The 16486-nt window shown below is 45.3% G+C and overlaps 1 protein-coding gene across 3 annotated transcripts in view; it reads right to left on the reverse strand.

The window, feature by feature from the left end:
* LOC119953757 (alpha-1,6-mannosylglycoprotein 6-beta-N-acetylglucosaminyltransferase B-like) overlaps positions 1–16486 on the reverse strand; it is a 1231367-nt gene that overhangs the window by 436019 nt on the left and 778862 nt on the right. For all 3 annotated transcript variants that reach the window (XM_038778343.1, XM_038778342.1, XM_038778344.1), the window contains one exon: positions 1317–1481. In XM_038778343.1, coding sequence (XP_038634271.1) covers positions 1317–1481 — 165 coding nt within the window. The remainder of the gene's footprint in view (positions 1–1316; positions 1482–16486) is intronic.

Below are 16486 nucleotides of genomic sequence, written 5' to 3' on the forward strand. Positions count from 1 at the left end.
TAACAAATTTCAATAAGTCCCTTTGTACATGAAGAGCAAACCATCACAGGCATGACCAATAAGATGTGAGGAGCCACAGCAATCATAGAATTGTACCTGCTATAAAGAGGAATGAAACGCACCTACCTAGAAGTACCTGTTTTGGAGAAGCATTCAGGCTAATCAGGGCTGAGTCCCTCACTCCAAACATAATTTATTAAGTGGACTCCCAAATGAAATAAATTAAAAGGTTACAATGACCCACGCACACAGTGTTCACAGGTTTCATTTCACATTGTGAGTGCAGTAGGCCTCAGGCTTTTGCACTGCCTATTATGAGGAATGACTGCTCAATGTGCATCCAAGCAATGGCCAGCTGTCACTGTGTCATCAATTCCTCACAGTAATTCTTTGTATAGTACGTTATTGTTCTTGGAAAGTGGTGGAGCAGTAGCTGCACATACATTAAGTTATTTGAGAAAATGCATGTTTTCTTTTATGCTCGATTGAGAGCAGATTACTTGCATTTTGTAACTTTGCAGTTGAGCACTGAAATTCATAAAACTTTGACGTGATAAACAAGCAAATCAGGCACCATTTCCAAATAATTCCATTAGTGGCACTTGGAGCATTATCATGCAAAATGGACTCTCAATACAGAGAGGATAATAGAACTTAATGCAAATAAATTACAGAGAATACATCCAATTTAGTGATTCAGATGACAGCAAACACAAAAGCTAATATTCAGATTTTATGTTAAACATAGGCAATGGATTACTACCCAAAGTTTACACTCTGTTTTATGTTCTCATCTGCAAAATGTGGCAGTGAATTTGATTAAAAATACTTTTTTTGAAATGTTAATCTCTCTGTCACTTCATTATAATCTGGGACAAAGGGTGCTACTAATCACACGAACGGGGAAATGATGCAATAGGATTGGCAGTATTCAATAATTTCTGTTCCACAGTAAGACAGGCAGAATGCTTCACGAGCTGTTCCATATTACATGCCATTAACACTGAGCTTGCAAAGACTCACTGAGCACTGGTAGTGACAATGCCATCAGCAGTGGATTCATCATCTGTTAACTGACTGCCACTTCTAGATAGAAAATTTACAGACGTTGAAAATTTAACTCAATATAACTTCAGAATAGAAGAATTTGAACTCATTTTTAGGGTCCTTAAGTGGCGAATTCATGTGTGTGAGGGAAGCAGTTAGCAAGTTCTGTTGGAAGAGAGACATTAGCAATTGCCAGAAAACATGAGCCTTCGCCAGTCCCATTGGGCTGAATGTACTGATGGTACTTTACTAATCAAGCATCAGCATACCTGCATTTTTGTTTCAGTCCTGATAGGGAAAGTAGTACGATTCTTCCACGGTAACGGGGGGCAGAACCATTCTTTTTCACTGAGGTACACAAGGAAGGAGCAGTCTGTGCCATCAACGCCATAATAAGCATAGCAGGGATCTGAGGTCCACCGGGCTCTCATCCACTTCATTAATCAGCAATGATGAAAGGAAGAAGAAAAAGGAGGGAACAAAATCCATTATTATGACAGAACTTTTCACTAACTCTTGCACATATCTTATTTTTCGCAGAGCTCTATTGCAAAGTTGGATTTGAAAACCAGCTTGCAGAAAACGAGGAATGAAACCTCATGAACTGTGGACCATGCAATGCCCAAGGACGCATCTTATTAGTTCAATTGCTCGGACCTTGTGCTGTGGTCTCAGAGATGCATGTACTGATGACATGCATTTTTAAAATCACGGGATAATTCTACGATGGTAAACTTCTATTCAATTATTCCATTCACTCGGAAAACTGATTTACATACATTTTGCAAGTTGAGTTATGCCTTTGATTAAAAACCTGATTTTCAGGCCCCTTTGGGGCTGGAGATTTGGCGGCCCAGCCAGAAGTCCACTGACTTTGCGTGGGACTGGAAAATCCCACCCAAGGTGTGTCAAAAAAAAGAATCAATTGTATAGCAAGTATATCAGTAGAAAGAACTTCCTCCATGCATCTTTAACAACTGTCAGCCGCTGATGTGCTTGTAGAGCTCAAACCTGCTTTTGCGTCTGCTGCTTATAGACAGTGACAAACTATGGCACTTTGCTTTACATGCTAAAATGAACGCCTGGGTCAATGTGTTACAAAGCTAAAGTTTGGTAATCCTATCTGAAGTAGAAATAACAATTTCAGACCAGCCACTTGTTGTTACGTAAAACGGTACTCGTCAGAATTTCACCAATCCACTAGTAAACGAGTGGGTAATAGCCAAGCTGGTATTTGTTGAGCCCACACAAATGATTCATGTTACAGCTCGACCCTGAATCAGCTGTGTGCTCTTATCAAAAATGGACCAATCATCAGTAGTGAAAGATTTGGAAAAGAAAGTAAATAAAAATGGAGTAAATGTCAATCTGAAAACATTTTTCCCGAGGACACTACAGTGCTGCATTTTTGGTACGTTGAAAAACCTAATCAAAACATTTTTCTTTGCATGTTGAGGGCCTTTGTAAAGCATCATACCCAGGCATTCTTTAACAAGTGCAAACATATCTTGCAGTTCCACATTAAAGGGTGCAATACAGTTTACATAAAGGATTATGGTGTTTGGAAAGGTACCTTTCTTAGCACATATTTTTTGATTGCTCAATACTCTTCACGATATTCCTGGCAGCATGGGGAGCATTGCATATGCTCAAGTGCACAATGTTGACAAAATAGTATTTAATTCTATTACTAGGGCTGTAACTTCCTCTCGGTGGTGTGCGCACATGAGCGGCGTGATGACCTGAAAGTGCGCTGGAAGCTCGCGCCGTTCAAACTGCCAGACAACTTTTTTTTCCTGCTTGAAGCCATGTGCTGCGCTGGAACTGCTCAATGAAAAATGTTGGGGCAGCACTAACTTGGACCAGTTGCCCAGATGTCAGGTAAGTTTTTACACATTTTTATTTGCCCTTTTATTTTTCGGTCTAGGATAATCGACAGAGACACCGGTGAAACCCTAATGTTTGGAAACATTAGATAAAAGTAAATTACTGTGGATGCTGGAATCTGAAACCAAAAAGAAAATGCTGGAAAATCTCAGCAGGTCTGGCAGCATCTGTTGGGAGAGAAAATAGCTAACGTTTCGAGTCCAGATGACCCTTTGTCAAAGCGGGTCAAACCAGCTCTTTTCTCTGACAGGAGAACGTAGTCTCCATATTGGAGATTCCCACCCAAAGTATGCATACCCCATTCAATAAGATCAAAGGTCCTCAGAAACAGCAGCTCCTGTATCCAACTCCATTTGGAGCATATGGGCATTCATGTGCATCAGGACATGAATAGGGGCCACATGGGGCACTGCTAAACAGTTCCGCTGCATCTGAGCCTCATCCTTGGCCTCTTCTAGGTCATCCAGATGCAAGGCCCGATCCGAGGCGACGCCTACCCTAACCGAGGTGCCTGGAGCGTTGGCCCTTCTGCTGCCTGCGGTCGCATCGAGATCAGAGCCCACGTCACACACTGGCCGGAATTACATTCAACCAAGTCCGGGAGCATCCCATGTCTCGCCGGCTGGCTCTTCACCGAGAGGCTGAAGTCGCGACAGTGGTCGGAATAGGGTGTTGGGATACCACAAGGGGTGCGCCCCAAAACGTTCACCTCCATCCCTTGTATTTCCTTGATGCCATGTTCTGTGCATTCTCAGGACAAAGAGATCTGCAGTGCCTGTTGAAAAGTCAGGGAGGTTTCGGCCAAAGGTTTTTTTGCCTTTCCACATTATTTACCCCGCAGTCCAAACGATCGTGGAGCATATCTGATAACCCAGTTCCATACTCACAAAACCCGGCTATCTTCCGTAGACGTGATATGAACTCGGTGACGAACTCATCGAGGAACCTCTTTCCTGTATTAAAAAGATAACCTTTGAACGATCACTGACCAGGTCAGGCTAAAGTGTTGCGCCACAAAGGCCATGAGGTGTTTGAACGATTTTGTATCTGGTGCTGCCAGTATCATGAGACTCCGGATTACCCCGAATGTGTGCGCTCTACAGGCAACCAATAGTATGACCGTCTGCTGCTCGTTCTCCATGATGTTGTTGGTCTGGAAGAAGAGGCTCTCCTCCTGACTGGTCCAGGATCCAGAACCGCATCTTGACCAGTCCAACCACCTGCTCTACCATCATACATATAACAGGTCTCAGCGGGTGTTGGTGGCCTCCGCACCGGTGTCATCAACCATCTTCTGGTTGATGGCTCCCCAATGAGACATCCCTCCAGTCACTGGTCTTCTTCGAAGACAATGGGCTATCAGAGCACCAAGAATTTAGCTGTCACGGACTTTCCCCGGCAACCGGGCACACACGTCTGCAAAATGAGCTTGGCATGGCCAGAGAGGAACCGCACATGGAGGGAGTGGAATCCCTTTCCCTTCAAGAAGGAAGCCTCATGCCATCATGGGGAATGCAGAGCCAAATGAGTGCAGTCAATTAGACCCTGCACTTGGGGCAGTCAAGCCAGACGGACGAAGCCCATAGCTCCGATGTCCTAGCTAGCCTCGTCCCGGTCAAAGTTTATGTAGTCATGAACCCGAGCAACAAGCGCATTGGTCATCTCCCTTATGCTCTTATGTGCGGTGGACTGGGAGATGCCACAGAGGTCACTTGTGCAGCACTGAAATGAGCTGCTAGCTAAAAATTACAACATCGTTGTAACCTTTAGGGCTACAGGCAATGGGTGTCCTCCCAGTCCATGTGGTGCCAACTCCTGCATTACCTGGCACAGGTGGTCCACTGTTCCTCAGGACAGATGCAGTCATTACCAGCACTGGTTCTCCGTTATCTGGAGGTATTCTGGTCTCCTCCAGTACACCCATGCCCAATAGCCTTTGAGCCACTTCAATGTGTGGCCTTGCTCTCGATAACCCAATGGGCCCTGCCTTCCCCTCCTCTGTCAGGCGCTGGTCCTGTCCATGTGCAGCCCGCACACTGATGCCCTCTCTCCTGGTACACTGCAATCAGAAGAACAGCCAACTCCACTGGCTCAATCATCCTCACAGTCTAAGAACTGAAAGGGAGGAAACAGCAACGAGGTGTACTGTCAATGCTTGGCCCATTGCCCTGTCAAGAAATGGGGCATCCACACTTAGACTTCCCTTATTTAGGGCAGCACGGTGGCACAGTGGGTTAGCCCTGCTGCCTCAAGGCGTCGAGGTCCCAGGTTTGATCCTAGCTCTGGGTCACTGTCCGTGTGGAGTTTGTACATTCTTCCAGTGTATGCGTGGGTTTCGCCCCCACAATCCAAAGATGTGCAGACTAGGTGGATTGGCCACACTTAATTTCCCCTTAATTGGAAAAAATGAATTGGGGACAGCAAATTTTTTTTTTTTTAAATTCCCTTATGTGAGCGCCTTTCCAATGAGATTCACTCCCGCACTTTCACACACGATGGCCATGTCCCCATACGAGCCTCTCTCAACTCCCCGTGACAGATGGGCATCTACCTTGATTAGCCTTGGTCACCCACAGAACCCCTGACAGGGTGAGGACTGAGGGAACATGAATACATTTACTTGACCCAGGGCAGAGGTGGGGGGGGGGGGGGGGGGGGGCTTGGGGGTGGGGATGCTACCACAACACATTGAATTTCTGCATTCCCTGCTGAGCTCTGTTACCTTTTCGAAACCTGTGTCACCTCCCTCTTATCGAGAGGTTAGTGCACGCCATGGAGTTGAATGCTTGGGGGTTCAGCTCTCAAAGGGTTAACTGGAATATGCCAGTCAGAAGCAACCATGGGTTACAATACTGACTCAACAGACTCATCAAGGAGGGGTCAGAGATGTTATTAGCAAAGTGGCTTCCCCTGAGGAGGTGAAGTTCATCTGATTTATTTCAAAGCTCCAGATTACATTCAACCTGATCCTTAGCTTTAACCTGCATTCCCCCAGGTCTCATGGATAACAGATCATACAAGGTTTCTTGTACACCCATCCGCCCATGATAACCTCCTCGATGGACTGGCATACTGATCCATAGGCAGTGCCCATCCACACTGCTGATGCACTAAAGCTGTCCCTTGCAGCCTGAGGGTGAGGGATAAATATGACTGGACTTGTTGTCCCCTCTGTGTCAGGGTCCTATTGCCCTGATGGAGCTAATCAGCACCCCATGTCACAGACCTCCATTGCCTAGACAACCTGGAGCATCACTGAACCCCACCTTGGTACCGCGCAGTCACCCACTGTGCTGGCCCTGTGGATGTTCCTGCTCCACCAACTTTTAGTTTCCACCTCAGAAAGGCAATCCCTCCGAGGAACCATTGTTTAAACTCTAGCAAGGGTGACTCGAGATGCGCAAAGTCCACACTATGTCCTGCCTCCCCACCACCAGGTGCCAGGCCCATTGGTTACTAATAGCGCCACAATAATGGAGGCCCAAAGAACAGGGACACAACCCACCCCATCCCCGAGACTGACTTAGCTGGTCTCCCCTCATCCTCTCCGTTGCCCCCCCTTCTATTGGACTTCTTGGTTAGTAGTGACGACCTGCACACTCACATCCAAAATGCCCCTCGGAGGCGAGATTGCCAGGGTAACGTCTATATAGAGTTGTTTGAATATTAAATGAGGGGGTAAGTGACAGCTGGATGGCTCGCGAATGATCTTATCATTTATTAAAATGCGGTTCCTGGCCTTCTTGGGCAAGAACCTCATTACATCACAAACGAGGGTGTGACAAATTGGTAAATGATATCTCGCCAGGGAGAATCTTGTTTCCCTATTCTCGTGAAGTTTTGGGCCCACATCACTGATGGCTGACTCGGGCTCAAAATGCTGCCCTATGCATAATCTTTTCTTGTCCAAAATTATTCATTACATTTCCCAATACGTCTTGCATTTTCACACAATCTTTGTGGGCCGAGGGAGGGTGCTTTTTCAGAGGGTCAGTGCTAACTTGATGGGCCTAATGGCCCTCTGCACTGTAGGAATTTCGATGGTTCTATTGTACTCAATCAAGTTTTCCAGAAACCCAGGCAGGTCTTGCAGTGTTACTAATTTATAATAATTTAGCCTGTGCATAGCATAGCTTATATTTAATTGGCCAAACGTATTTGGATTAATGCTGCCATCGCATGAATGAAGACATTCAATAGCGCTATCTGTATTGAAGGATTTAGTATAGCACAGTGCAGATCATGCTGTTGTACAGATGTGACTGAGAAAATATATGTACCACATTTGATGATTGTATTGCTGTAACTGTACAGATGGAAAAAAGCTGCATGTTGCAAAAAGTAATTGCTTGCACCTTGGATACAAAAAAGGCCAGATAGCAATTGTCTGAACTGAATGGATTGCCTGTTGCAGAGTAATTATGTGTCCTGAATAAAGGAAAGGTTTTGGCAGTAATTGTATACGCTGGATGAATTGCCTAAGTTATAGTAATTGTGTACCTTTAAATAACAAAGCAGAAACATGAGGATTAAGTTGTCCCACCAGGATTCCTATATCTAGTGCGTACAGGGATGAATGGAATAGATGGAGCACTAGCTTACCCTGCATATGATTGGCTTTGGAGATCATGATGAGAAAATAATTGGTTGTTTTTATATACAGAATTACAATTAAACTAAAACTCATATATGAAGACCTTCTGCACACACTGCCAACATCAACTATGGAGCAATACAGAATAAAATTTGACAAATCATCAGAACAAACCCATACATAACCTATACTAGCATAGCAGAGCAGGAGAAAAAATAAATAAATCCACACCTTCCAAAGTAGAAAAATCTTATTCTTCTTTGTTACTGGGATTGTGACGAACCTGTTTTTTTTTGTCTTTGTACATAGCATAACCACAATACATTACATTATTGAGCCATTGAAGTGGGTACAAACTACAACAGAAATGCTTATTTTTAGCCCTTCTGAAATAATACACGAGACAGCTTAAAATAAGTCAAATTTAATTAACTAGAAAATCCAGGATTGTCCAAGGAACCTAAATTGTGTGCTGATTAAAGTTATGAGTGACCTGACACAGAAAGTACCTTGTTATAATAAACATTAGCAAAATTGAAGTAGTAGAGAGGTTAATAATGTATTTAAACATTAAAACCTCCCCACTGAACAAAAATCTGCAATCAACCAGATAGAAGGAGGCTATCCAGCCCATCGAGTCTGTGCCAACCCTCTGAAAGAGCACTCTACCCAGGCACACTGCCTGTCCTATCCCCATAACCCTGCACATTGATCATGGCCAATCTACCTGTGGTAGCCACCACTGTTGTATATATCACATATGAGGTGTAATACGGTAAGGCTCCTGTAATACAGGTACGGAGGTAGATCCCTGCCTGCTGGCTCCGCCCAGTAGGCGGAGTATAAATGTGTGGGCTCACCGAGCTGCAGCCATTTCGGCAGCAGCTGCAGGAGGCTCCACATATCTGCTTAATGAAGCCTCGATTACACTCTTCTTTCGTCTTGTCGTAACCACCTAACCTTTGGACTGTGGGAGGAAACTGGAGCAGTCGGGGGAAACCCACGCAGACATGGGGAGAAAGTGCAAAACTCCACACAGTCACCCAAGGTTGGAATTGAACCTGGGTCGCTGGTGCTGTGAGACAGCAGTGCTCACCACTGTGTCACCCCACTGCGTAATTATGTAATATTACAATTAAATTACACCATAGAACCAGGCGACTTGATCCAATCAGCCTGTGTTGGTGTTTATCATCCATACAAGCAGTCGTCTTAATCATGCATGCCCAGTTTGTTTGCAAATTCCTATATCTTTTTCCACTGAAATGACATTTATAAATGTTGCCATGTTCTCTTGAAGAAAACCACTGGGACAAACCAGGAAATGCTGATAGTTATGAAGCTACTTCTCACAGCTTACACAGACAAAAACTTTGTCATGCATGAAAGACATTACACAAAATAAAACACAGTAATAAACCTATTGGTTAATTGAGATCCTATTAAAGTATATCCATTGGCCTTCAGTTTCTTCTTCATGTCGGAAATGCTTGGCTTCCTTCCCAAAAATCATATAATTGAAATCAGGATATCCAAATCAGGAATCACAAACACTTCTCATTATGAAACAGTGATGAAAATAATTTGCATGTATATCTCAAGGTGTATTGAGGCAGTAAAAATCCATAGAATCCCTACAGTGCAGAAAGAGACAATTCGACCCATCGAGCCTGCACAACCCCTCCGAAGGAGCACTCTACCTATGCCTACTCCTCGCGCACTATCCTGTAAATCCGTGCATTGGACATTAACAGGCAATTTAGCATGGCCAATGCATCTGACCTGTGCATCTTTGGACACTAAGGGGAATTTAGCATGGCCAATCCACCTACCCTGCACGTATTTTGACTGCGGGAGGAAACCAGAGCACCCGGACGAAACGCACGCCGACACGAGGAGAACGTACAAACTCCACACAGTCACCCAAGGACAGAATTGAAGCCAGGTTCCTGCTGCTGTGAGGCAGCAATGCTAACCAATGTGCCACCAAGAGGGTCTTAAAGAAGGATAGAGAGGCAGCGGGATGGAGTGATTTAGTGGGAATTCCAAAACTTTGTGTTTGGGCAGCTGAACACACAGCTTCCAATGGTGAAGCTACAAAAATCAGGAATACTCAAGAGGCGAGACTTGGTGGAGTGCAGAGGGCGTGGGAGATTTATAGGGCTGGGAGACGTTACAGAGAAAGGGAGGATGGGACATGGAGGAACTTGAAATTAAACATGAGAATTTTGACATTGAGGCATTGCATGGCTGGAAGCCAAGAAGTGCAGCATACTGTGATATTCATGAACGATGCCTTCGAAAAAGATGCTATTGTGGATTGTGTGCTTGATAAAAGGAGAGGAAGGAATAATTGTTCCCTTGGGATAACAGAACTGGACTTTATTTCCATCATTGCTGCATTGTGACAACATTGTTATGCTCAAGTGCCACAATGATATTGGCAATGTGAGTCACATATCCATTATACAAGTGATACACATTAAACTTGGACTTGTTAAAAAAGCTTTAAAGAATCCCACAAGGGTTTTACAAAGGTGAAACTGCTGCTTAAAATTCCATGCACTGACTTTGGATTTATTATGAAACAATTATCTTTTAGTTCAAAGTTTACAAGCTACAAAATAATGAAATATAAAAAAGCAACTAATTGGGAAGCAGTGGCTTCATCTGCTCTGTGTAGAATGACAAAGCAGTATAATTAATGTAGCATTTATTAAGACTACTTGTTTATGATATGTGTATCATAAGTGATAAGGAACATCTGTAAAATAATTTTTGTGCAATTGTAATTCGCCGGTTAAATCTAGCTCTTGAAAAATAAAGCCCTAATTAGCTATGATTTTCTTAAATTATTGGGACTGCGTAAGGATTTGCACAGTAGATTTGACAGCCAAGCTCAATTATCTTGAATTACTACAGAATTTTGGTACAAATTCATAATAATATTTCCAGTCTTATCCTGAGAAATAATCAGAAGATATTTTGTATTCTTTGTTAAACAATGGTTCAAACAGATTTTATTTTTACTTATGTTTTGATGGAGGCAAAATGTCTCTGTACTCATCATGACAATTTGAAACTGTGGCTATTAAAGTTTTATTAAACTGTTCATTAGGAGAAGCAAACCGGTCACAAGTAATCTTCAAACTCTCCCAGGTCTTGCATTTCATGCAGAGATTCAGACTGAATGTCTTCTGTCACACTAGGTTAATCCCAGAGCTGAAGGGGTTGGATTATGAGGAGAGGTTGAGTAGACTGGGACTGTACTCGTTGGAATTTAGAAGGATGAGGGGGGATCTTATAGAAACATTTAAAATTATGAAGGGAATAGATAGGATAGATGCGGGCAGGTTGTTTCCACTGGCGGGTGACAGCAGAACTAGGGGGCATAGCCTCAAAATAAGGGGAAGTAGATTTAGAACTGAGTTTAGGAGGAACTTCTTCACCCAAAGGGTTGTGAATCTATGGAATTCCTTGCCCAGTGAAGCAGTTGAGGCTCCTTCATTACATGTTTTTAAGGTAAAGATAGATAGTTTTTTGAAGAATAAAGGGATTAAGGGTTATGGTGTTCGGGCCGGAAAGTGGAGCTGAGTCCACAAACGATCAGCCATGATCTAATTGAATGGCGGAGCAGGCTCGAGGGGCCAGATGGCCTACTCCTGCTCCTAGTTCTTATGTTCTTATGTCCTCTGCCCTCTTGAATTTGATGGGCTGGCTTTCATGGTCAAGAGAAAAATGGTGGCACATGCTGCTCACCTCAAAGAAAGGTATGGAATAAGATTTGGCGATCTTGGCAGCATGGATTTTCCTTTCCTTATGTCAGTTTGAATCTCAAGGAGATCTGAAGGTATCCGGCTACAATGGTGTCATCGAGCAAGGTAAGCAGCCAATCACATTAAGTAGGTGTAATATCCCGCATGGGGCTTAGGGGATGGGAATAATTACCTCCCCTGTGGTCTTCGCGGAGTACGTTGGGTGGATTGGCCATGATAAATTGCCCTTAGTGTCCAAAATTCTATGATTAACCTAGGACAAAATTTCGGCACAACATCGTGGGCCGAAGGGCCTGTTCTGTGCTATATTTCTCTATCTATCTACCTGCTCCCTTGTTGAGGGGCGGGGAACTCCATTGACCATTGTATGATAGGTCGGCCAGTAAAGCACTGATCAGAGAGGAAACCTGGTTAGGATATACTGGGAAGTGTATATATAATTATTGTAAATAAATTTAAATTATTTATATTTACTTGGTGTGGACTCGCGGGGTCCTTATTAAAGTAGGTGCATAAGAGACCAAGCAGGAAGTAAAACTTTGCAGCGATAAATGCGCATATGGGATGAAGGTAGAAGCTTGAATATCAGAAATAATATTTTCAAAAGTTATGTTAAGAATGTGCATTTTTATCATAATGGGGAAATTTGTCACCCCATGAATGTAAAATTAGTTTTTCGGGATCACTGGTGCTGTTCATCAGTAATTATGAATTTAGTACACTATTAAAAATCTTGTTACACCTGATTCAACAAAGTGTAGCTTTTTCAAGAATCTTATTACAGTGAGACTAATTGAGTAAAAGTACAAGTTCTTGTTGGTTCAGTAATTTCTAAGTGATCATAGTCTGGGAGGGCCTTCAACAGCATATCCTCTGGGAAAGCATAGAATCACTGATAGCAAACAATGGATTTTTCTGTTGAAGTGCACATATACAGATTCCGGAGGTTGCTGTCAGTTTCAGAGGAATAATTACTGGGAAGGCTGACAGTTTAATTGTCATTGCAACCACCCAATCATGGCCAATACCTCGGAACATCCTCTCAGCCGCACAGTAACACCAACATGATTGTTTTTCATTTCACTGATTCAGCCACCTTTGAGCTGCATTTGATTTAAGGTGTATTTACACGACAAGCTTGCCATCAGTACAAGGTGTTTTTTTTTTGCTGTGCAGCAGATCTAAATTTGAGCAATGTAAAAAACGATTAAAGTCCAGCCTGGAAGGAAAACAGCTTTGCACTGATGCTGCACTTGTAGCGAAAACGTACCTTAAGATTGCCAAATGTGTTTAAAATTATGGGCAATTTTGGGCTGTGGACTGCTGCACTTGTGTCACATGCCCACAAGCATATGATAATGGTCACTTTTTTACTTTAAAAGGAAAAGAACAACATAGCATTTGGACAATTAAAAAAATAATTTAGAGTGCCCAATTCATTTAAAAATTAAGGGGCAATTTAATGTGGCCGATCCATCTACCCCGCACATCTTTAGGTTGTGGGCGCGAAACCTGCGCAGACACGGGGAGAATGTGCAACCTCCACACTGACCGTGACCCAAAGCCGGGATCGAACCTGGGACCTCGGCGCCGTGAGGCTGCAGTGCTAACCGCTGTGCCACCGGGCTGCCCTTGCATGTGGACAATCTACCTTGACCCGAGATGGCTGTAGGGATCAGGTGGCCTTCAAGGATTACTCCATGTATGAACTTGCTTCTGGAAAGTTCTTCAAATGGAAATGACCGTGAGTGGGAAATCCTCCCTTCAGCAGGAATTCATACTGTGAAACCACTTCTGAAATTACACCTTCTATTGACTACAGGGTATGGGAGAGGGGGTGGGAGAGGGGGATGGGGAAGGGGGTGCGCTGTGGCAGACAATGCCAAACACCAGGATCTAGGGGCCACGTGATACCCTGGCTGACATAATATCCACTCATGTATATAATGAGATGCAGACAGGCAGTGACTGACACACAGGATGACCAATGAACACACAACACAGAACAACCAATCACCAGACAGGACACCATCACTATAAAGCCCACAGGGTATTAAGACACTCCCTCACTCAGGACCCAGCTACTGAGACAGTCAGAGTGCACAAGGTAGTGAGCACTATTATCATGTGGTAGCTAGTAAGTCTGGTCCAGCCAGTAAGAGGTCATCAGTTAGATTAGTAGAGTGTCAATGCACAGCTGAAATGTACAGCAGTCCACTAGTTAAATAAAACAGTGTTGGATCATCTCCTGTGTCAGACATCTGTTTCCAGCCTCACTGCATTCAATTGCAGTCAACGTCGAACCAACCTGCCTAATACATCAGGGTACCAGAGTGCTATTAATCCTGACGAACCTATCTCGAGTGAATCTGCAATGACCAGCAAGTAGCTATCCAGCGATATGGAAAACATCCAGCCTCCACCGCAGCTCCGCATCTCCGGCAACCTTGCCACCAATTGAGAAATCTTCAAGCAAAAGTTCCTCCTGTATATCGAGGCCTCCAACCTCGAGGCAGCATCGGATGCCAGGAAGATTGCGCTATTTCTCTCAACCGCGGGGGATCACGTCATCCATATCTACAACTCGCTTACATTTGCCGATGGCGAAGACAAGACCAAGTGCAAGACAGTTCTGCTTAAATTCGACAGCCACTGCGACATTGAGGTGAATGAGAGCTTTGAACGGTGCATCTTCCAACAGAGGCTTCAGGGGAAGGATGAACCTTTTCAGTCCTTCCTGACCCATCTCCGCATCCTCGCGCAGTCATGTAATTATGACTCGACGGCTGATTCCATGATCTGGGATCAGATCATTTTCGGGGTCCACTCCGACTCCCTGCGGCAGCAGCTCCTCAAAATCAAACAGTTGACCCTTTCCGTTACTATTGAGACGTGCGTTGTCCATGAGCATGCCAAGAATCATTACTTCCACATCAGGGCGGCAGAAACTGCAAAACTGGCCTCCCACAAGGCAGAACGGGTGCAGGCCGTTGCAAAAATGCAAGGCCTCAGCATCGAGGAGAGTGGCTGTTTTGCGCGCTTTTCCCGGGTCCCTATGCATGCGCGCCACAACAGGGTGGACGACGATGCCGAAAACCCTAATGCGCAGGTGCATACGTCGGCCGACCGTACTGCGCATGCACGATGGAGCACGGAACACGCTGACGTCAGCGTCATGACGTGTCCGAATTGTGGCTCCGCCTATTTAAAGCGGCAATGTCCAGCCAAAGGACGGCGATGTCTACAGTGTGGGAAGCCTGGCCATTACATGGCCTGCTGCAGGGCCGCTCCACCAATTATCAGCCAGCAATCGCAGACACGGCGCAGAACTGTCCGCTTGGTACAACAAGGCATGCAGGATTCTGATCCTGACAGCCCAACAGACCCCGATGCTGACTGCCTCAAGTTTCCATATCGGGTGGGTATCATAACCACATGCGAGCTGATCTCCACTGCACCTGCAAACCGCCTTTCGATCCTCAGTGTGGATCCTGACGACGAGTGGTGTGCTGTCCTCACAGTCAACCAGGCTCGCATCCGATTTAAATTGGACACTGGCACGTCTGCGAACCTCATATCACAATCAGATCTCGACAGCATCCGTGATCAACCAGGCATTCTTCCACCAGCCTGCCAGCTCCTTGACTACAATGGCAATGCCATAGCTGCCAGTGGATCGTGTCAGCTGGGGGTATCTCACAAGGCAATCAAGGCAACATTACGATTCGTGATCGTCCAGCCTGACAGGGTGTCCCTGTTCGGCGTTCGCGCCTGCAAGCTCCTGAATCTGGTCCAGCGTGTCCACACCATGTCCTCGACACCGGCGACTGCCTCGCCCGATGTGATCGCCCGATCTCCAGGACGAGATAGACGACATTCTCACACAATACCACAACGTATTTGATGGAATGGGCATGCTCCCATATCGCTACAAGATATTGCTCAAGCCGTACGCCACCCCAGTGATCCATGCATCACGCCGGGTGCCAGCTCCTCTCAAGGATCGTCTGAAAAAGCAGTTACAAGACCTCCAAGACCAGGGCATCATCTCAAAGGTCATGGAACCAACAGACTGGGTCAGCTCCATGGTCTGCATAAAAAAACCCTCTGGTGAACTCCGCATTTGCATTGATCCCAAAGACCTGAACGGCAACATCATGCGAGAGCACTACCCGATCCCGAAGCGTGAAGAATTAACCAGTGACATGGCTCATGCCAAATTCTTCACCAAGCTGGATGCCTCCTGTGGCTTCTGGCAAATACAGCTGGACGCGTCCAGTCGGAAGCAGTGCACATTTAACACTCCGTTCGGCCGCTATTGCTACAACCGCATGCCCTTCGGTATCATATCAGCTTCCGAAGTATTTCATCGCATCATGGAGCAAATGATGGAGGGCATCGAGGGGGTGCGAGTCTATGTGGACGACGTGATCATCTGGTCCACAAAGCCCGAGGATCACATCGCTCGCCTCAAACAGGTCTTCCAGCAGATTCATGAAAATGGCTTCCAGCTCAACAGGGCCAAATGCTCATTTGGTCGATCCGCTATCAAGTTTCTGGGTGACCACATTTCACAGCAGGGTGTGCAACCTGACACCGACAATGTGCTGGCGATCAATGCATGAAGACCCTGGAGGATAAGAACGCGGTCCTCCTCTTCCTCAGGATGGTAAATTTTCTTGGGAAATTCATTCCCAATATGGCAACCCACACCACGGCCCTCCGGCATCTCATAAAGAAGTTAACAGTGTTCCAGTGGCTGCCCGCACATGAAAAGGAGTGGCTTGAGCTGAAGGTGAAGCTCACCACAGCCCCAGTAGTGGTGTTCTTTGACCCAACCAGGGACACCAAGATATCTACTGACGCAAGCCAGGACGGCATTGGGGCGGTGCTCCTCCAGCGAGACGACTTCTCGTCCTGGGCTCCAGTGACATATGCCTCCAGGGCCATGACGCCGACTGAGCAATGGTATGCCCAGATCGAAAAGGAGTGCTTGGGTCTCCTGACAGGAATAGTCAAGTTTCATGACAACGTATACGGCCTGCCGAAGTTCACGGTGGAAACAGACCACAGGCCTTTAGTCCACATAAACCAGAAGGATTTAAATAACATGACACCTCGGCTACAGCGAATTCTTCTTTGTCTCTGCCAATATGACTTCGAACTCATGTACACACTGAGT

The sequence above is a fragment of the Scyliorhinus canicula genome, chromosome 18 (assembly GCF_902713615.1).
Source record: "Scyliorhinus canicula chromosome 18, sScyCan1.1, whole genome shotgun sequence".
Taxonomy (NCBI): domain Eukaryota; kingdom Metazoa; phylum Chordata; class Chondrichthyes; order Carcharhiniformes; family Scyliorhinidae; genus Scyliorhinus; species Scyliorhinus canicula.